Here is a 21,387-nt window from a genome sequence, read left to right as displayed (position 1 = left end):
TCTCACAGTACTAATGTTTTGGATTGACATTGTTTCAATGCTGGATTTTGTCACCTGCTAGGAAAGGGCTCTACCACTGAGTTACACCCCTATTCCAACCTAATTCGTATTTAACATTTCTTTTCACTGAAATCTTTGAAGGTAGAGTCAGTGGGATAGTTTATTAGGCAAGTCTGGCCACCCGTTTAATCACTGAAACCACATAAAGGTGGGAGGATGGAGCTGATTCCACAAAGTTGTCCTCTGACCTTCACACTTGTGCTTGGTACCTGAGTGTTCATATTCCATACACAGGCACACATTGATAATATTAATAAAATCTTTGAAGGTGGCTGTTTCTTAGTGAAGTTCTGGAAAGGAACTTTTAAGTCTGCCGATGGGGAGGACACAAAGGAAAGGAGGCAATCCCCCCCCCCTCGGTTCTTTGTGCAATACAGCTCCTGACCATTGTGCTTTATGCAGAAGTCTGAAGATGTAATAATTCTTTCTAAAAGTACAAGGAAAGGTCCACCAGTTCCTGTTCCCTGCCCAGCTAAGGAGCACACCTCAGCCTTCTTTTGTCTTCTGAAAATAAAGAAGGGTTAGAGCGTAGGGTTTTCTAAGCGCTAAACGCGGGCGCTTACAAGCTTCTGTGGTTGCACCAGAGTAAATAGCTATTGTAAAACAGATGTTAGCCAAAATAAGGGTGCTCGAGGCACAGGGGCCCACGGAGCTGACTTAGGGCAGCGCACAGGTGGGGACAGCCGCCAGGTCGGGAATCGTGGGTGACTGTTTTCTGCAGGTGCCGCCTCCTCGCTTTGGCTTCCAAGAGGGCAGGAACCGGGTGTTGCAGGGTGCAAGACTTGACTCCTGAAACAGCTCAAATGTTACTCCAGGTTGTAGACACCGATCTCGTGAAGTGTCCACACATGGCCCGGCCCAGGACAAACAGCATCCTTACCAACCACCGCCCGCGAAGGGAGCGAGCCAGGGCTTGGGGCGCTAGGGGGCTGGCCCGACTGGGCTCAGTACTGCTGTTTTGCGATGATTGCTTCCTCCGCCCGCTCATCATCCCCATTCCTCATCTTGATTGGCTCTTCCTCCTGCTAATCGGTTCCGCCGCGCTGACCTCCATTGGCCCCCTACCTAGGCCCCGCCCCATGAGCTGGGCACAGGCAGTGGGGCGCCCGGGAGAGAACCCAGCTTGCTTGGGGTTTGGGGGAGGCGGTGGTGGCTCTGGAGAAGGAAGAAGAGTAGGGCGGGAGGAGGCAGCCGTGGCGATCCGGCCAGGGTGATGGTGCAGGTGCTAAGGGCCGGCGCGGAGCTGCCGCGCTGAGGGGCGACGGGTCAGGAGTCCGCAGCGCCGCCGCGTCGCTCCCGAGGACGGGCGAGCGGGCGGGAAGATGCTGAGCAGGTTGATGAGCGGCAGCAGCAGGAGTCTGGAGCGCGAGTACAGCTGCACCGTGCGGCTGCTGGACGACAGCGAGTACACCTGCACCATCCAGGTCAGCGCCGCGCCGCCCGCCCGCCCGCCCGCCCGCTCGCGGGATCCGGCTCCCCAGACTCCGCCAAGTTGGCGGGGTCCGCCGCCCGGGGTCGCTCCAGCTCTAACCCCGGCGCGGCGCTTTGTCCGCCCCGCAGCCGCACTGCCCGGCGCGCGGCATCCCAGCCCGGGCTCAGCCCGGCACTGGTACCACGCGCCGCGCGCCCCTGCGGGGTGAGTCGCGTCCCGCACCTGCAACTCCTGCTCTGTGCCCTCTCGGGCGGGGGACCCCGGGTCTCAGGCTTCTCCAGCCAGCGGATAGGCAGCACCTTAGGCGGGCAGCCTGAGCTTGGCGTGTAGGGCGGGAGACGCCTGCCCGGGCCGCCCCGTCGAGGGGTGCGGGCTGAGGCTCCCCGGGCCCCGCCAGGCCCGCCAGCCAGCCTTTATCTCCCTGGAAGGATAAAGGTTTATGTCATAATTTCTCCCGAGCGTTTGTGAGTCAGACGGAACGCGCAGCCCATGCAGAGTGGCCTATTGAAGGCGCCCAGCCCTCCGTGCTTTGAGGATCTAGCTCTCTTCCTTGTCTTTTGATCCTCAAATCTCAGCGTGTTGGTTATTTCTGGGGGCGGGGGGCGGGGGGGCAAAGATTTAGCAACAAGTCACAGCGATTTGGAGGTTAGCAGTGGCTGGAAAGAGTCGGGGACTTACGGAAAAGCCAACAATGCAATAATGCCGCACAGCATTTCTTTCAGAACCTGGTTTTTACAACCCCTTGCTTGTGTTCCTTCACTACTGCTGGGGGCGCGTCAGGAGTCTAATATGGTTTTCCCCAGGAATGCAGTCTGTCCTTTATAAAGTCAGAGGTTGAAAACACCAACAATGTTCTCAGATTTAGTTCTTCAACCAGAGGACCCTGCGCTCACTGCCAAAAACTGCTCCTTGTGGAGAAGAAAATTTGAGATGGACCCAGAAGGTTTTCACCTGATCCCTTTCCTTTCCTGGAAGAACCTGGAGGGGGCTTCTAAGCACAGATGCGTGTGTGTGTGTGTGTGGGGGGGGGAAGCCTGCCTAGATTTTACCCTCAGGTTGCCCCCATCTATCTTCTGTCTGTCTGTCTGTCTATCATCTATCGTCTTGCTTTTAGAGCACAATAAATACCGAGAGAGAGAGAGAGAGAGAGAGAGAGAGAGAGAGAGAGAGAGAGAGAGAGAGAGAGAGACTTGTGAGAAAGAACCTGGGTAGAGAGTAGATTCTTAATGCTGACTGTGCTCAGTTCAACCTCTTCCCCAGGAACCTCCCCCCACCCCCCATCCCAAGCCCTGGGCTTAAGTGCTGATTCCTGCTAAAGATCCAGGAGAGTAGAGATTCAGCACAGACTCTTTTTGAAGTCTACTTAATATAGATTAAATGCCCATAAAAATGCGAGCCATGAAATGAAAGGGTTTTTGTAGTTAACGGTGATGGAGAGATGGTATGTATTATTTCCCAACTCCATAGTGGCTTGCTACTTTTTGTTTCTATGGTGTCATTGTTTCTATGTACCTCCCCCTCCCGTTTTGTTTTAATGGAGGAGGAGAAAGCATGGAATTGACACCTTCTCAGTTTGAGTACATTGTCAAGAGCTTTAAAAGTCTTGGCTTAAAAAAAAAGGCATAAAAATTTAACAAATGTGTAAAATAGCCTGCCGAGGGCAGTGTGAGGTTTAGGTTTCATAAATTTTAAGAATATGTTTGTAGTATATATAGTGACATAAAATTTCTTAGTAGATCATTAACTTTTGCCAAGGTATAGAGTACAAATGAAACACCACTCCTCTAAAAATGTTTGATTACCTTGTGGTTTTAGGTCTCAGGAAAGGCAACTTTTTATTCTTCCTCGAGCAGATGAGGTTGATTGATTAATATTGTAATTGGTGATGGTTCTTATTGTCGTCGAGAAAAAAAAGAATGCTTTAAAGTTCAGTTGGACTTATCAGAGTAATGCTTACTATATTCTACTGTGTTTGTGTTTATTTTTTGTTGCTTTTATAATGTAATGTTATAAGAATCATGGCTCCCATGTACAGTCTAGATGTCTTAACCATTGTACATGGTGGCTTGGTGGAGTCTCTGAATCGGAGGAATTGTAGCACATTTGCCCTTTTTTTACATTACTATTTAGATGTTGCTTTGCTTTTGTTTTTACCCTTAGGAGAAAAGGTTCGAAAAAAGACAGTATATGATTCTAATATTTTTATATGCAGTTTTTTAAACAAAGCATTTAGAGATTGAGCTTTTCTTAGCAACTTTTCCTTTTTATATTTCTACTGTGTGTTGTGTGTGTGCCCATATGTGTGTGCCCACATGTGCTCGCTTGTTAAACACTCGGTACAGTTTTTAATATGGAAGGGAGGCGTGGGCTCCCTATTTAGCTAAACATTATTCTTAATACTTTGAGAATGGCAATACTGTATATTAAGTCTCTTGGGGATGATTTGCATGCCTTTTTCCTTAAAATGTTACACTTTCATTTAGATACGGTGTCAATTTTAGAAACATTTTTATGGCTTTTGAAATAACCAGAGACCGTGTAGGGCAATACAGAATTAGAAATGTATCATCGGTTGGTGTCTTGAAAGCCATGTTTGGTAAATTTCAGTCATAAGGCAGTTCTGTCAAGGTATTGGTTTAGCGGCATTTCATAATGCAGTTACAGTGAGCTGGCCTTTAGGATGTAATTATTAAGGTAACCAGAATGCCTTCTATCTTTGCAAAGAAGGTTCTCCCAGTCACCAGCCTCCTCTTTTATCCTTTCTGATATGGAAATGCGTTCGTAGATCAGGAGAAATGAAAGTATACCTAGGAGGATTGTAGTGTAATTGTTCCCCTGTGAAGAACAGTGCTAATAGCCAGTTTTGAAGGTCATTGCCTCATACATCCAAGTCTGATCCACATTTCTCAGGCTTCTGTTTTTATCTATGCAAATCTATATTCATTTACCACATTTACTACCCGACTTTTATTTGAGAGAAGATAGAAAAAGTGAAAAATGAAAAGACTAACTAGTATCTTTGAAGTCAACCTTAATGGGATAATACAAATGTCTAGACATGCTTATGTATTATGTTTATGTATTATGTATTAATAGTTTATGTATTATTAAGGATATATTGCAGACATTATAGTAGCAATATCTTTTGGACAAATAAGTCTTTTCAAAAGACTTATAATATTTTGGAGGTGATAACTGAATTATAAAGCCATCATAGAAATGAGTTAGATTTTGTTTGGGACATATTTAAATACAGATTAAGCAGTCAGGTTAAGCAGATTGTTCCGTTAGTGTTATAAATAAGCCGTGTGTGCAGAAGCAGTTCTACTAAGGGGCCAGTGTTTGCATTTGATTGTGGCTCAGCTAGTCATTTTGAGACCAGGAGTGAGGGAACAAGAGAACAAACAAGCAGAGTACTGGGCTTGCCAGGGACCTCTGCATTCACAGGCTGTACTTCATTTCCCTCACAATGGCATTATGGATTGATTATATAGCCATTGTACCAAATGAAGAAAATGGCATGGTGGGCTGGTGGGTGGGCCCTGTGCTGAATGGCTAATTATGCACCGAGCATTCCGTTAGACACTGTTTGTGCCTCACAGGAAAGAGGTGGGTAGTATGGCTTCTGTTTTATAGATGAAAAGACAGGTCCCAGAGGTCAAAGGGATTTACTTACTGTTAGTAGGTGGCTTTACTGTATTTAAACCAATGTACTCTCATTCTTACTCTTGTTTACTCCCTATTCTGACTCCTTCCTAACTTTCTACCTTACTTTCCTCATCTATATAATGGAAATATAATGTTATTTCATAACAAAAAAAATGAGTTGAAAAAAAATTTTTTAAACGAGGGACATCTAAGCACAAAGTAGAATTGGGAAAAACTTAGTTTTTTTTTTTTTTTTTTAGGAAAATAAGTCAGATTAAATAATAAATTGTCTTACATGATTTCTAATTAGTCTCAATGAAGTTGTAAAATTCCATCCTGGGGTAGTTTAACTTTTTATTAGAGCCTTTCTTTAAACCGTAAGAACTTGGGCTGGTGAGATGGCTCTGCAGGTAAAGGTGCTTGCTGCCAAGGCTGGTGACCCGAGTTGGATTCTAGGTGTCCACATGGTAGAAGGAGAAAACCAACACCTACAAGCTGTCGTCTGACACCCCTGGCCCCATTAATAAAATAAAGTCCGGAGGTCTCATTTCTCTTCCCCTGTCTTCCCTGGGTCTTTGCTTTAGGAAGAGGCCTTCTCCTGGACTATGGTTTGCCTTTTCTAAGAATTTCTGCTTCCTATTTTGTAAGTTGATCCTTTGGTTTCATTAATGCAGAAGGAATGTTCATAGAAAATTAGGATAATTTTATTCACAGAGAAAACACAAAGCTGTTGTATTTTCATGAATATTGATTTTTTTTCTAAAAAAATTAGTGAACAGGTAATTATGCTGTCTCAGGATCTCTGTTACAATAAAAGCCAGCTAGTCTCTAGCTCTTGAAATTAAGATAACTACAAAATTAGTCTCCCAGAATCCTAAAAGCACTTGTATTGCTTCTTGACTTCAGTATTCAATATTGTATAAAACTAATTAGATATTTTATAAAATATATCTTCTTGGCACAGAAAGTAAATTCTAGATACATTATTGTCTTTTCATTCTTCTTTCTGCCTGTGGGGTGTCAGTGGCACTTGGGGTCCAAAACCATTCACCACAACAGATTTTACTTACGGGTATTTGTACGAATTTGCATTCTATTAACGCTTGGCATGAATGTGCTAGATGAGGCAATTCAGCAAACCATGTAACAAGAGAACATGAAATGTTGAGTTTACTTCATTACCGAGAGACTTGTTTATCATAGCATCAGACGTTAAAAATAGGCTTTTGTTTGTTTGTTTGTTTGTTTGTTTGTTTTTGAGATAGACTATTATGTAGTTTTGACTGCTCTGGGACTCATTGTGTAGACCAGGCTGACCTTGAATTCCCAGAGAGCCACCTGCCTCTGCCTCCCAAGTGCTGGGATGATAGGTGAGCGGCTGCTACGCTGGGCAAACAGACATTTTTGTTAGAGATTTTCAGTGGTTTATACACAGGTTTGACATATGTAATGCCATACCAGAAGCAAGACATTAAGTTGCTGTACTGAAATAATAAAAAAGATGTTGATGGCAAATCATACTTGAGAACTTATGAAGGATGGAGTGGGAGCAAGCTGTAAATCATGAGCCCAACATTTACAGCACCTAGCTTAAGGACTATAGAGTTCTAGGTCAAAACAAAACAAAACAGAAAACAAAACATCAAAACAACTGTTTTGATTTGTGACATATGACTGTAGCGGTGATACCCCAAAATGTCACGTACCTGAAAACAATAAACACCTTGCAACTCTATAACTCTTTTCATCTTAGTCCATCTCTCCCAAACCAATTTTCTCTGAAGGACTCTTCCCAGGTGAGAAGGAGACGCATGCAAATGTGATATTTATGTGATCTTTGTTATCTCTGATAACTCTTCGATTGTTCTGTGTTGAATTCACAGAGCCCTGTAAACATCTTTTTTTCTCTTATCCTTCAGTTTTTGTTTTTGCCAGTTTTTTTTCCATCCAATATATAAAATATAAAGAGTCTATGCTAAATGAATACTGTACCGTAAGTGCTTCATGGAACTTGGGTGGCCTGCCAACATTAGTATTTTGAATGTAGCATCCTTCATAGCTGCATAAAGCTCTTGGACTATGATCCCTAACATCAGCACTATCCAGAATAGGATATAGACCTCCAAGTGAACCTTGCTGTCCAGCTGTCTCTAGTAAGGATTATTTCAAGGTGAATAATCTTTGACAGACAGCCTCGTGTATAACATGCTGTCTGAACTAGCTAACCCTGCTTCATGGAGCAGTTGCCCGTGGGCCACTCTTCTCTGGCCTTGCCAGGGCTCATGTGACACAGAGGAACTTGACGAGGATTGACAACACCTTGCAGCTTGCTCGTTTGTGTGGTGCTCAGGGAGCAGTAGTGATGACCAGTCTGGTGACCTGGGACAGTCACTGTCCCTCTGGTTTTCTGGTTTTGAACCATCACATTCAATCATCTTTGTGATTTTTGTTTGTTTTGACTTTTTTGCAGCTGAACAATTTGAGCGGTTCTAAGCCATTTCACCCCCATGTTGCTGGGTTAGTATACCCCTGAATGCAAAAATACCTAGTCATATGTCCATTCTGGCACTACAACGGGTCTTCTATTTCATTAAAACTCTGGACTTTGGTGATCAATACAAGTACCTTAAATATAGGGAGAGTCAAAGATGGACTAAGGAAAATAGAATCCCACCCACACTGACCCTTGCTCCGTCCACTATGTGTGTACCCTTGTATATGCATGCTCGAGTGCATAGATTGAAGTTAAAGTCCTTAATTGTTCCACTTTGTTTCTTGACATAGGATCACTCTTTAAACTTGGAGCTCACCAATTTATCTAGACTGATTGGCCAGTGAGCTCTGGGAATCCTGTCTCCGCCTTTCCAGGCTCATGCTGTCATGCCCAGCTTTTTATGTGGGTGCTAGGGATTCAAACTCAGGTCCTGGTGCTTGCATGGCATGCCCTTGCTTGCTGAGCTATTGAACTCCAGTTTCTCTGAGACTGATCCCCTGATGTGAATCATGGGCTTCTTCCCTCACCTGACCCTCACTGCTGTCAGTGTCTGACAGTGTAAACTGGTGCAATTGTCTTTTACCAGCTGAAATGCCTTTTTATTTCTATAGATGATGTTTAAATCTTTCTAACTTATGTTCTAGGTTTAAAAGACAGGAACTTGGTGAAGCCTCTTAAGTTGAAAATCTTTAGGCTTTTGCCTGTGGATATAAGACAAAACACAAACGTGTGAATCGAGTTCTCCAAGGAGAGCCTTCTGTGCCATGCTCGTACAGGCGAAGTAATTGGGCCACATGCCTGGCACCCATTGAGTTTTGTACAATAGTTCCATTCTTTCATCTACAGAAAACACCCCTTTGACAGTGATTGTTGCTGCCACCCCCCTCTGATGACTTGCATGACCGTGACCTCATCTGCTGGTTTGTACTGAAAAATGCTCTGGACCATTCCAGAAGTGCTGTAAGACTCGCTCAAGTATTAGTGATCATTTCAAAGCCTCACAAAACTGTTGCCCGCTAAGGGAACTCAAAAGCAGAACAAATTTAGCTGTTTCATGCATCATTCAAAGTGGCTTCCTATGTTATAACCCATAGTCCCATTCCTTTTGTAGAAGTTGTGAGCTCTATCAAAAGCATGGGAGATGGTTAAAGAGTGGATAAAAGCAGTGGTCTCCTCCTTCCCTCCCTCCCTCCTTCCCTCTCCCTCTCCCTCCCTTTCCCCCTCCCTCCTCCCTCCCTCCCTCCCTTCCCCCTCCCCCCTCCCATCTTCCCTCCCTCCCTCTTCCTTCCTTCCTTCCTTCCTTCCTTCCTTCCTTCCTTCCTTCCTTCCTTCCTTCCTTCCTTTTTTCTTTCTGCTTGTTTTTGTTTTTCATACAGGGTTTCTCTGAGTAGCCCTGGCTGTCCTGGAACTTGCTCTGTAGATCAGGCTGGCCTCAAACTCACAGAGATCTGCATATTTCTGCCTCCTGAATGCTGGGATTAAAGGTGTGCACCACCACTGCCCAGCAAAACAGTGGTTGCTGGATCACAGAATTACCATGTACCCAATTGGGTACTCACTAGAAGTGTAAATTCTTGTCTACACCCCAGTCCTAGTGAACCAGAGACTGGAGAGCAAGTTCAGAAACCATATGCACATAATGTATACATGTGTGTGTGCTCATATGTGTTGGTGTGCATACATGTGTGCGTAGGCATGTAGAAGCCAAGAAGACAACCTCTGATGTTGTTCTTTAGGTACCATCTACCTTTTTTGAGACACAGTCTCTCACTAGCCTGGAACATGCCAAGTGAATCAAGGCAGGGATCTCTGCCTGTCTCTTCCTCTGTTGAGGTGACAAGTGCATGCCACCGTGCCAGGATCTGTAGATGTTGTTGTTGTGAGGGGTTCTACAGATCAGGCTCTGGTCTTTGTGCTTGGAAGGTAAGGGCTTGACTGACCGAGCCATCTATCCACCTCCACAGCCTTGGGAACAAGATTTCCAGGTGCTGCCTTGGTTCGAGAGTCCCTGCCCGACTATAGAGGCCTTAGAAGGAAGATCAGCAAGTTTTGTTTGTTGGATACAGAAAGTAAGAGAGAAGAAGCAAAGATTGAATCTCACATTTGGAAAGAAAGAGAGAAGAAGCAAAGACTGAATCTCACATTTCTGGTTTGTGTTTTTGGGATGATCATACCCTCTTGCTCTGTTTACACATGCAGAACCATCCTCAGGATGGCAGGATTGTAAGAATTCTGTTCATTGTACCATTCTGATGTTGCTATATTTATCAGTTTCATGGTTCTCATCCTCTTGCTTAAAAAACAGTTCGATCAGCTGAAGAGGTTTGCAGCCCCCTAGGAGGAGCAACAATATGAACTAACCAGTACCCCCAGAGCTCCCTGGGACTAAACCACCAACCAAAGAAAACACATGGTGGGACTCATGGCTCTAGCTGCATATGCAGCAGAGGATGGCCTAGTCGGTCATCAGTGGGAGGAGAGGCCCTTGGTTCCGTGAAGGTTCTATGCCCCAGTACAGGGGAATGCCAGGGCCAGGAAGCAGGAGTGAGTGGGTTGGGGAGCAGGGGGAGGGGGGAGGGGATAGGGGATTTTTTTGGAGGCAAAACTAGGAAAGGGGATAACACTTGAAATGCAAATAAAGAAAATATCTAATAAAATGATATTTTGCCATTTAAAAAAACCCCAGTTCAATCATTCCATATTTATTTTTGCTTTATATAGGTGTGTATGTTCGCCATATATATGCAGTGCTCATGGAGGTCAGAAGAGGGCACCAGATTCCTGTATAACTGGAGTTACAGACAGTTGTGAGCCATGGTATGGATGCTAGGAATCAAACCCAGGTCTTTCAGAAGAGCAGGCAGTGCTCTTAACCACTGGGCCATCTCTCCAGCCCCTGATCATTGCATATGTATGCATTGTTTTCCAAACACATATCCTCTATAACTTAGAGCACAGGGAGGCAGGAATAGTAAGTGTCCTTATCATTTTAAGAATTTACTTATAAGCTATAAACACTGTGACCTGGGGGTTAAGGCAGCTGATGCTCTTTGACAGTGCAAATAAGAGGCAGGGGCTGGGGTGGGGGGTGGGGGGACTCTAAGTTAATAAATAGTTGTCAGTGGAGGTGGAATTTGGTCTGGGTTATGAAAGATAGGCAAAGCCAAAATGGGACTTGGGGATGGGTAGAGGGCATTTCAGGCTGAGTTAAGAAGCTGCTTCCGATAGAAAAGCTGAGCATGTGAAGTCTTGGGTTTTTCATTTAGTGTGTTTATCTCACTTTCTCTGGTATAGTTGAGTAAAACAACAGAAATATACTTGCCGAGGGAGAATTACTGTCAGCAAAATTTCAATCATATTTGACAGACTGAGAGGAATCAGTCAAAACTAAAAATAAATGCATGAAGCACGTGGTAAATGAAGCCTAATTCTTAGACTAATTCTAACACGTGTTAAGAATCCTCGCAAAATGATGCTAGCGTGTTTCAGTCTTAATCCTGTCGCTGTAGCAACTACCTATGAATTTTACTCCCCAGAATCATCTTCTCATGGATATCAGTGATCAAAATCCAGTTTTCAGTTGATGTTTTAAAAAAAAAAAAAAACTGATGGACTCAGCTCTGACGTGGTTGTTCAATAGCGGTTAGGAAATGTGACCCAGGAGGCCCTAAAAGGCACATTTGAGTATTTCTGTCCCTAAACCTGTGCCCACCAAAAATAGCTTCCAGATCAACAGGACCTGCTTCCCAAGACTCCCTCTGAGCCCCTGCCTGCCAGCCCTGAGTTGCCAGCCCTATCCAGGGTACACTTTTAGCCCTGAGCACTCTGCCAGGCCAGAGCTTTGGAGAGATTGGAACCTCCAAGAAAGGAGTGCCTGGCATTTGGGGAATCAGTGTTCGGCAGATTGCCAATGCTAATAGGTTATTTTGCTCTGGAAAAAGAAGGGCTCGCCTAAAGTCTGATGGATGGGGGATAGCCGACAGTAGGAACACTCCTTTGTTGGAAAGATTAAGGGAGTTTCCTGTGAAATGGTAGTATAGGAGCCAAAACATTTAGCTAAGGCCCTTAGGCCCAAGACATGAAAAAACTAATAGTGGTCCATCAAAACAGCGTGCCCCAGGGCACATGCAAGTGTCTGGCTACTTCCATTGAACTTGTGGAGTAAGTCAGAACTCTCAGAACAGGCACAGCCTGGCACTTTATAGTCAATAGAATCGTCTGTTGCCACTAGGTTGGTGTAGAGCCTCCTTTTTTTCCCCCCCCTCTGGACTTGATTTGACTTACAAGCCTCTAATCTGGGACCCAACTCATCTTGGAGATACCCAAGTGAAGGAGCTGTCTTCAGCAATCCCTGAGGGTTTCCAATGCTCTAGGCAGGTACCACTGAGACTCATATTTTGTTAAACACAAACTAAGCAGATAAGAACATTGATCAGAATATAAGAGAGCAGAATGAATTCTCAGAAGGATGTCATGTATTCCCAGGGATAAGCTAGCAGGTGGAAGCACCCACCTGGGCTGCCTCCTTTCAGATTTTGCCTCTAGAAATAATATCCAACCCCCGAAGTTAATATGGATTGGAGTTCTGTGGGTCAGAAGGACTCCATAGGCTGGCAAAGATGCTTAGAGTGTTTTATGGAACAGCGATCCTGCAGTTTTACGGTACACAGTCTATGTAGCAGGATAGCCTACCAGCTCTTTGGGATGCTATTCAGAAGTTATTCCATGAAAGGAGCTTGATTGCTGAGAGATAACTTCAAATTTTGCTCAGTTTCAGTTTCAGATTCCAGTGTATGTGAACTATGTTGGACATAAAATAGTTTGCTCGGTTTAACTGCAGAATCATAGTGGTTCCGCAGAACTACAGCCAGATTTTATAAGCAGTGGAGATGGCCTGAAAAATCAACATTCTTTGTTTACCTTTTTAAATAAGAGATTTAAAAAAATTATGAATACAGGTGTTTGGTCTGGGTCTATGTGTGTGCACTGCTTGTGCCTGGTGCCTGCATCCAGAAGAGGGCACTGGATCCCCTGGAATTGGAGTTACTGATGGTTGTGCACTGCCTTGTGGGTGCTGGGAACTGAACGAAGAGCCTCTTAACTCCAGCCCCTGCTTACTTTTTGGTGCATATGGAGCAATTTAGATAAGCTTGTTTAACCAAATAGCCACATTATAGAAATCACATCTAAGGGCTGTTTTCTAATAACTTTTATGGTAAAGAAGACATTACTCATACTCTAATTTTAATATTGCCTACACTTGACAGTCTGATTATTTTTAAGACACAGATATAATGATATACTATCTTGCTGTAAATTAGATCTCCCAGCATGTCATTATAAAAGATTATGGACTATTTTTTATTAATAATATATCTCATATTATATGTCTTTACTTTCTGGTTGAAAGAAAATGGCAAGAGAATTAGGAAAGCTATATTCTCCCCACTCCCCTGCCCCTTGTATTGAGGTCTAGCCAAGGGTTTTGTGCGAGCCAGGCCAACAACTCCATCTCTCCGCTGTACCTGCAGACACCACAGTTTTATTTTGTATGTTCTGCTTATCTCTTACCATTCCCAATGCTTTATGGTAATTTTCACATCCAGTCACTCATTTAATATAACCTTTCTCATTTCTTTGTTCTTGTGGCTTTCTGATGAAGTAGCAGGAAGTTTAATAGTTCAGCCTAAAAATTTGAGACCTGTGTTAAATGTGTGACTTTTGGGTGATGCTGGGCAGACAGCTGGACCTTTGAGGTGTGACATGACTCTGCAAAAGGAAGGCTCAAACGGAACATCCCTCTAGCCTCTTAGTGCCAGAATCCTCTGTATTTCACAAGAGACTTGTTCATAGCTTGCAAAGTGTTTTTCTCCTGTTTTTCCTTGGTGAAGGTTGTTCTGTGTAGCTGTAGGGGTGTGTGTGTGTGTGTGTGTGTGTGTGTGTGTAGACAGGATTCTCTGTGTAGCCCTGGCTATCCTGAATCTCACTCTGTAGACCAGGATGGCCTTGAACTCAGATCCATTCAACTCAGCCTCCTGAGTGCTGGGACCAAAGGTGTGCGTGCACCACCACAGCCTAGCTAGCTGTAGTTATTCTTAAAGAGTGGGGTGTCAGGAAGACTGGTGAGTCTGTGATCTGATTTGAGTTTTGCAGAACATAAAGTATAATTTTATGTACTGTCCAAAACATTACGTTTTGAGGGGTTGATTCATGTTAGTCAAAACTCCTAAATATTCTTTTAAAAATTACTTTAGACTCTGCATTGGTTATCTTTGGATGAGTGGCTACTAGCTTCTGCTGTTGTATGTAGGCAATGGTTTTAGGATAAACAAATTAAAAAGTTGTTTTAGGAAAAAGATAAAAGGAAATCAAATGGTTTTGAGGGATAGTCTTCCAGGTTGTTTGAATTTTTTGTAAGTAGTCCCCTTCCATAGTGGTGGTTTGGTAGCTAGGTAGCTATAAGGCTAAAGATCTTTCTCCCTTGAACAGTATTTTTAGTGAGCACTGATAAGTCTGTAGCTCTTTCCTTTCCACTTTATAATAAAAATTCTTATTCAGATTAATTGGATACGAGGTATGTCTATCACTTTTTTCCAAATAGGTTAACATTTCTGATTCTTTTTCTTAAAACAAAACAAAGCAAAAGATCTAGACAGGATGGTGTGATGATTCAGTGGAGGCTTCAAAGACCAGAGGACTTGAGTTCAATCCCTGTAAAGGTGGAAGCAGAGACAGTTGCCCTCTGGTGTCCATACACACGCCAGGGCGTATCATACACGTTACCACCCACCCACCACACACGCATGCACACAAAGAGTAATAATCAATAAATAGAATGCAGCAGAGGTGGGACAGAGGATAACATTTGTTTAACTAGGTGACTATGTTTGGGGATTTCTTTTTTCTTTTTTTTTTTTTTTAAAGATTTNTTTNTTTATTATATGTAAGTACACTNTAGCTGTCTTCAGACACTCCAGAAGAGGGCGTCAGATCTTGTTACGATGGTTATGAGCCACCATGTGGTTGCTGGGATTTGAACTCTGGACCTTCGGAAGAGCAGTCGGGTGCTCTTACCCGCTGAGTCATCTCACCAGCCCCGTTTGGGGATTTCTTAGGACTTATTGTGTCAATACAGTTTGCCCCTTAAACTAATGGACTTCACTAGATTACTGATAACTTGAATTTTATGTTGACTTTCACTAGTTTATATTTTACAGGGAAATTGTTTTCTAACTTTGATTTTAAGTCCCAAGGGACGGGACTTGCAGTTATGACTATATTACTATAGTGTCATAGGCAATATTCTTCCCTCCCTCCCTTCCTTCTTTCATTGGAAGGCTCTTGTCCTAGTCCAGGGCACCTTGGAATTCACTAGGTAGCCATATTGGCCTTGACCCCATATGTTCCTCCTGCCTTAACCTTCATAGTCCTGGGATTGCAGACATGAGCCTTCCCATCTGGCTGCCACAGGCAAGATTACACAGTCTCCCCATTCCTGTGATTTCTTGGTTGGTTTTGCAGCACTGGGGATTGGAGCTGGGGCACTCTGCCTGTCAGGCCAATGCTCTACTACCAAGGACAGCTTGGCTGGCTCCTCATGTTGATGATATGCAAGGGAGACATTCCACAGATGCTGTAAATCTCAGGTGAGGATAATCCCGGAGTGCTTTAAAGGTGCTCATTCTTTTGCTCTTAGCTTACAAATACTGTGGTTGTTGTGTTTCCCCTCACTTCTACAGTGTAAATAAAATGCCTGCATTTTAACCTGGTATGGACAGCAACTTAGGAAGCGGAGGCAGGAGGATACTTGAGCCAGGCTATCCTGGGTAACACATGAAACCTTGTCTGGAAAAAAAAGTTAGAGTTTTTGTTGTTGTTGTTGTTGTTGTTGTTGTTGTTTTTTGGGTGGGGAGGGAAGATATACGTTTACTGAGTAAAGTGTGTGTCCTTTCCAGGTATGTACTTGTTAGAATGCAGACATGGGAACACACGGAGCAAGCATCCTATGTAGCGATTGCGTAGTTTCCTGGGCTCCGGTGAGGTCTGATTCTTGCTCCTTCTCCAGCATCTGGCAGGTGTGAATCGGATGTATTCCCTTACAGTTTTACCTTTCCCCTCACGGTCATAATTGTGGTTATGCAGTGTGAGGCTGTTTTTTGCATTTAACATTTTTTTTTTTTTGAAATACTTTGTATCCCATAAAGTTGCTGTTTAAGGCAAGTGGTTTAACAGGTCTTAGTGTATGACAGAGCTGTACCAGCATCAGGATAAGCCAGTTTTGAAATGCCAATCAATGGAAGACCCTTACTGGTTACGTCTCAGCCCTGCCCCTTCCTTGAACTCTGTCCTAGGCGCATGCTAATGTACTTCCTGTTCCCATAGATTTGCTTTTTCAGGATATATTTTTGGCATGGTTTTCAAAATTTTCTTCATTTGCCATGTCTGCATGTGTTTGTGTGTGTACATTTGTATGTGTGTGTTTCCCTTGTTATTAGAGATTGGTTGAGGCCAGGGTTTGTGCAAACATATTACTTTTGAGGTTTATTCACATAGACATTTTGTTTGTTTGTTGTTTGTTTGTTTGAGGTAGGCTCTAGTGATGTTTCCCAGGCTGGCCTCAAACTTTTAATCTCCCAGCTTCAGCCTCTTTCAGTGGTAGCAGGATGACCATGCACTACCATGCTTGGCCATACATCACCATCCTTGGCTTAGTACTTTATTCTTACTCCTTCAGTGGTAGCAGAATGACCATGCACCACCATACTTGGCCATACATCACCGTCCTTGGCCATACACCACCATGCTTGGCCATACATCACCGTCCTTGGCTTAGTACTTTATTCTTACTCCTTCAGTGGTAGCAGGATGACCATGCACCACCATGCTTGGCCGTACATCACTGTCCTTGGCTTAGTACTTCATTCTTTTCTATTGCCTCATAGTTTCTCCCTGTATGAATGTACCACACTTGATTTATCCATTCATCAGTTGTTAGACTTTGGAAATATTTCTACATTTTTTGGTATATGCCACAAACGTTTATGTTCTAGTTTTTAATGTGGAATTAGGTTTTTACATCTCTTGGAGTCCATACGTAGGCATTGTTTGGACATTTGCTGTTTAACTTTATTTTTCTTAGAACAGAATTGTTTTTCATTGATTGATGGATTATGTGTGTGTGTGTGCCGTGCCATGCTCACTTGTGCACATGTATGGAGGTCTGTTCTCTTCTTCTGTCTATGGGTTCTAGGAATGAAACTCAGGCTGTCAGATTTGCTTGCATTGCTTTTACCCACGGATCCACCTCACCAGTCCCCCCCCAGCCCTGACTCCCCACCTTTGAGATAGTACTGTCGTTTGTCCAGGCTGGCCTCAGTTTGTATGCAGGGCAGGCTGCATGAACTCCTGGGCTTCTGCTTTTCTTTCCTGAGTGCTGGGATTACATTCATGCGTTCCCAGGCCTGTCATGTGCTTAGTATTCTGAGGAACAGTGAAGTGGCTTTCCACAGTGTGCATGAGGGTGCGGGACCCTCCCTCCTGTCTTACTTTTGATTAAGGCGTTCTATGACGTGCCATCTCACTGTGGTTTTCATTTGCATTTTCTTGAAGGCTAAATGATCAGAATATTTTTTTCCCTTTGTGCTTATTCTGGGAAGAACTATATATTAAATTCGTTTGCTACTTTATGTGTATATGTTAGATGTGTGTGTGTGTATAATTTTCTTTTTTTTTTAGCACTGGGGATTGAACCCAGTGCCATGCTTGTGCATGCTAAGCAAGTGCTCCACCTCTTGCTTAGCTCTTTTTTACTGTTTATTTAGAGACAAGGCCTTAACAAGTTGCCCAGACTAGCCTTGAAGTCACTTTGTATCTCATGTAGGTCTTGAATTTGGGACCCTCCTGCCTCAGTCTCCTAACAGCTGCAATTACAGGTTCATACCATCAAGTCTGCCATGAACATTTTAAATTGGATTATTGTCTTCCTGTTGAGTTAGAATTCACTGTGTATTTTGGATCTAATATCTTTATGTGATAGGTTATTGTCTTTTGTTCTGCGGATTATCTTTTCATCTTTCAAAGATTTAATTTTTGTTTATATATATATGAATGTCTGTGTGGGGGTATTGCACATGAGTGTAGTTACATGTAGAGGCCAGAAGATGGCATCAAATCTCCTTGAGGTGGCGTTACAGGTGATTGTGAACTATTAATGTGGGTGTTGGAAACCAAGATAGTGGTCTAGATAACTTTACATGAGGACATATGGAAAGCTCAAACTTTGAGTTTTTTTTTTTTTTTTTAATGTTCTTTTCCCCTTTGAAATGTCTTGGTTCATTTTTTGAAGACCAACTGATCATAAGTATATGGCTGACTCAGTGTTAATCCATTCATCTTTCTCCCTTCATTCTAGTGCCACATCCCTTGATTAATTTAGCTTTTCAGGAAGTTTTGAAATCAGGAAATGTGAATTCTGGGAACCAAATTCAGGTCCCTTGCCAGAGCAGAATGCACTCTTAACCACTGGGCCATATCCCTGGCTTCCTAACTTTGTTCTTTTAAAAACTGTATTCTTATTTATGTTTTCTGTGTATACGTGTCTGTGTGAGTAAATGCCTATGTGTGAAGGTGCTTGTGGATGTGAGAAGATGTTGTCTGATACCTTGGAGCTGGAGTTACAGGCTGCTGTGATTGGCCTCATGTGGGTGCTGGGAACTGGATTTAGGTCCTTTGGAAGAGCAGCATTAACCACTGAGCCACCTTTGCAGCTCCCAACTCTGTTCATTTTCAAGATCCTTTTGGGCTGTTTTTGCTCTGTGGCATTTCCAAATGAATTTTGGGGGCTCAGATGCAGCTAGGTGGTACATGCTTACCTTCTATGTATAAAGCCCTGGTTTGATCCCTAGCATCAGAGAGAGAAAGGGGAAGCTAGGGAGGGAGAGGAGACATGGCAGGGCCCACAACACCACACCCAGAGCACGGAGCATTATGAGTCGATTCCAGACACCAGGGCTGGTCACACTCAGCTTTATTTAGTTGATTAAGGAGATAGAAAAGCCACTGGTTGTTATAATTATAAATGTTAAGCATTTCCTCGATGGCAAAAGGTGGCAATAGAAACCAAGCCATCTTTCAAGCTCTGAAAAGTGAGGGTTATCCTCCCTGAAGAGACTGATTTCTAATCCAAAGCCTTCTGAGATGGCTGTGCTGCGTGTTAAGTACTGAGTAGGAGATGTGGCACAGCTGTCACTGGTTATAAATGAGGACGCATTATGGGAGCAGGTGAGAGAACAAGCAGGCATTTGCTGTGGGGACACACATACATATTTTGTGATCAGTTCTGACAAACACCAGCAGTGACCTGTCAGTGTGGAAAGGGTAAAAATAAATTCATTAGCTGTCATCTTAATGGTTAAAATAAGGATTTTGTGTGTGTGTGTGTGTGTGTGTGTGTGTGTGTGTGTGTGTGTGTGTGTGAGAGAGAGAAGGAGGTTGTTTTGAAGTCCTTCTTCTCCTGGGGTTTTTCAGTTCTGCACTGATGACTGAGGCTGAGTGAGGGTGCATGCTCAGACTGAGGGGAGGGGCTTTGTTGACTGCCTGTGGCAGGCTTTAGAGGGTTATGTTAACAATAACACACTAAGAAGCCCATCACATTTGCAATAAAAAAACTTGAACTCAAGTCTTGGTAACCTGTTTGTGGTAACCTGGGGCACTCTGAATGACTGTCAGAATTTGGGTGCCTTTTTGTCTTTCTTTCTTTCTTTCTTTCTTTCTTTCTTTCTTTCTTTCTTTCTTTCTTTCTTTCTTTCTTTCTTTTGGTTTTTCGAGACAGGGTTTCTCTGTGTAGCCCTAGCTGTCCTGGAACTCACTCTGTAGACCAGGCTGGCTTCAAATTCAGAAATCCACCTGCCTCTGCCTCCCAAGTGCTGGGATTAAAGGTGTACGCCACCACGCCCGGCCATTGTTATATTCGTAACAATAAACTTTGGATTGTGATGTGTCCTCTTTTTCTTAATGAGTTTTCCTCCTGAAAATTTCCTAGTTTAATCTCTGCTCTGACAGAAAACAGTGTAGGGGAGACAGGGTCTCCTTTGCCTTCTAACACCAGGGTATTTTGGCAGCAGGGCAGTCACAGTGACAGGGTCACAGTGACAGGACGCTGGAGCAGCCAGTCACATCCCATCCACAGTCAAGAGCAGAGAGAAATAAAAGCGTGCATGACCTCTTGCTTGGTTCCATTCTCGTACAGTTGAAGACGCCTGGTAAAGGGCATGGTGTCTTCCACTGTGGTCTGGACACGCCCACATCAATCAACACTCAACACCGCCCCCATGACATGCCCATAGGTCCAGACAAGATAGACTACAGTTCTGTTAAGACTTCCCTGTTGACAGATCATCGTCACCACCACACTTGTTCTCGGCTGTGGTTTCCTTGTAATCTTTCGGTATCTGGCTCACATCTCTACTTGGGGACACTTTACTCTGATCCAGGTTTTCTTCCTCTTCTTCACATAACTAACCCTTTTGTTATTCTTGTCCAAACCAAAAAAAAAAAAAAAAAATAAAAAAAAAAATAAGATAGGAGTATTTGTGATTTCTCCTACGGAAAAGATAACTTGGTTTAGTGTAATTGCATAGATGTTTAGTTTGATGGGCGTGGCTGAAGTACTAAGCCAGTTGGCAGCACCGGGATTTCCTTTTTCAGCCTTTGAATTTCCCCTTTTCGTTGTTTTCCCACTGCCTCTTCTCATTGCACCTTACACCTTTTAGATGTGTTTGAAATCTGACACTCTTGTGCCTTGTCCAGACTCGCTCGTTGGTCTGGAATAGATTTCACACTACCTTACCACAGCATGCTTTGTGGATAGGAGTGGATGGTCATGTGTTTCAATTCCCCTAATCCCGACAAGAAGAGATTTCATTTGCGATCCAGCTCCTGGGTCCTACATGGAGTAGAGCTGTCAGTCCTTAGAAATTGCCACTCCAGAGACAGCTTCCTCATCCTTGGTGAGATGGAAGTAGCTTTTGCAGGCCTGATGCTTGGGGCTGATGACGTTGCCACCTGTAGTGTTGCTTCCTCTTCTTGCTTGTTGAGGAGGAAATGTGTTTTACCTGAGTGTTTTCAAAGTTTGTCTGACCAATTTCTCTCTCTCTCTCTCCCTTGCTTTTCTGTTTTTCCTTGTTTGTTTGCTTGTTGTTGGTTTTTGAAAAAGGATCTCATTATGTTCCTGGCTGGCCTGGAACTTGTTCTGTAGACTAGGCTAGACTCACAGAGACCCACCTGTCTCTGAGGTGAAAGGCATGTACCACTATGTCCAGCCCGCCCAGCCTTTTGTATGTATATGTATGTATGTATGTATGTATGTATGTATGTATGTATATGTGTGACTGTGTGCATATGTGTGAGTGGGTATGTGTACTTGTACATATGCAGATGACACATGAGTGTGTCTAGTGTCCTCTGCTGTCACCTCCCACCTGCTCATTTGAGCCTGGGTCCTCTCTGATCCCAGGGCTTATGTCTCAGCCAAGCTGGGATCCAGCAAGACCCAGTGATCACCCTGTTTCCGCCACACTAGGAGCTTGAGTTACCAACTTTTGCTAGGACGCGTGGCTTGGTGTGGGGTCTGAACTCCAGTCTTCATGATTGCAGGGTTAATGTTCTTAACTACTGAGTTCTCTCTCCAGCCCCTCCACTTTTTTATATCCAGATTTATTTTAAAACGGAAGTGACATATTTTGAGTAGTACTGA

General features: G+C 43.6%; 1 protein-coding gene across 4 annotated transcripts in view; it reads left to right on the top strand.

Moving 5' to 3' along the window:
• Positions 1-1,156: 1,156 nt before the first annotated feature.
• Positions 1,157-21,387, top strand: part of Frmd5 (FERM domain containing 5) — a 262,448-nt gene continuing 242,217 nt past the window's right edge. For 2 of the 4 annotated variants that reach the window (XM_021191990.2, XM_021191988.2), the window contains exon 1: positions 1,157-1,484. In XM_021191990.2, coding sequence (XP_021047649.1) covers positions 1,383-1,484 — 102 coding nt within the window. In that variant the 5' untranslated portion in view covers positions 1,157-1,382. The remainder of the gene's footprint in view (positions 1,485-21,387) is intronic. The other 2 variants (XM_029535891.1, XM_029535890.1) reach the window with 1 other exon arrangement.

The sequence above is a fragment of the Mus pahari genome, chromosome 3 (genome assembly GCF_900095145.1).
Source record: "Mus pahari chromosome 3, PAHARI_EIJ_v1.1, whole genome shotgun sequence".
Classification (NCBI taxonomy): Eukaryota; Metazoa; Chordata; class Mammalia; order Rodentia; family Muridae; genus Mus; species Mus pahari.
The sequence above is the reverse complement of the archived record's forward strand: the minus strand, read 5'-3'. Positions and strand labels throughout refer to the sequence as shown.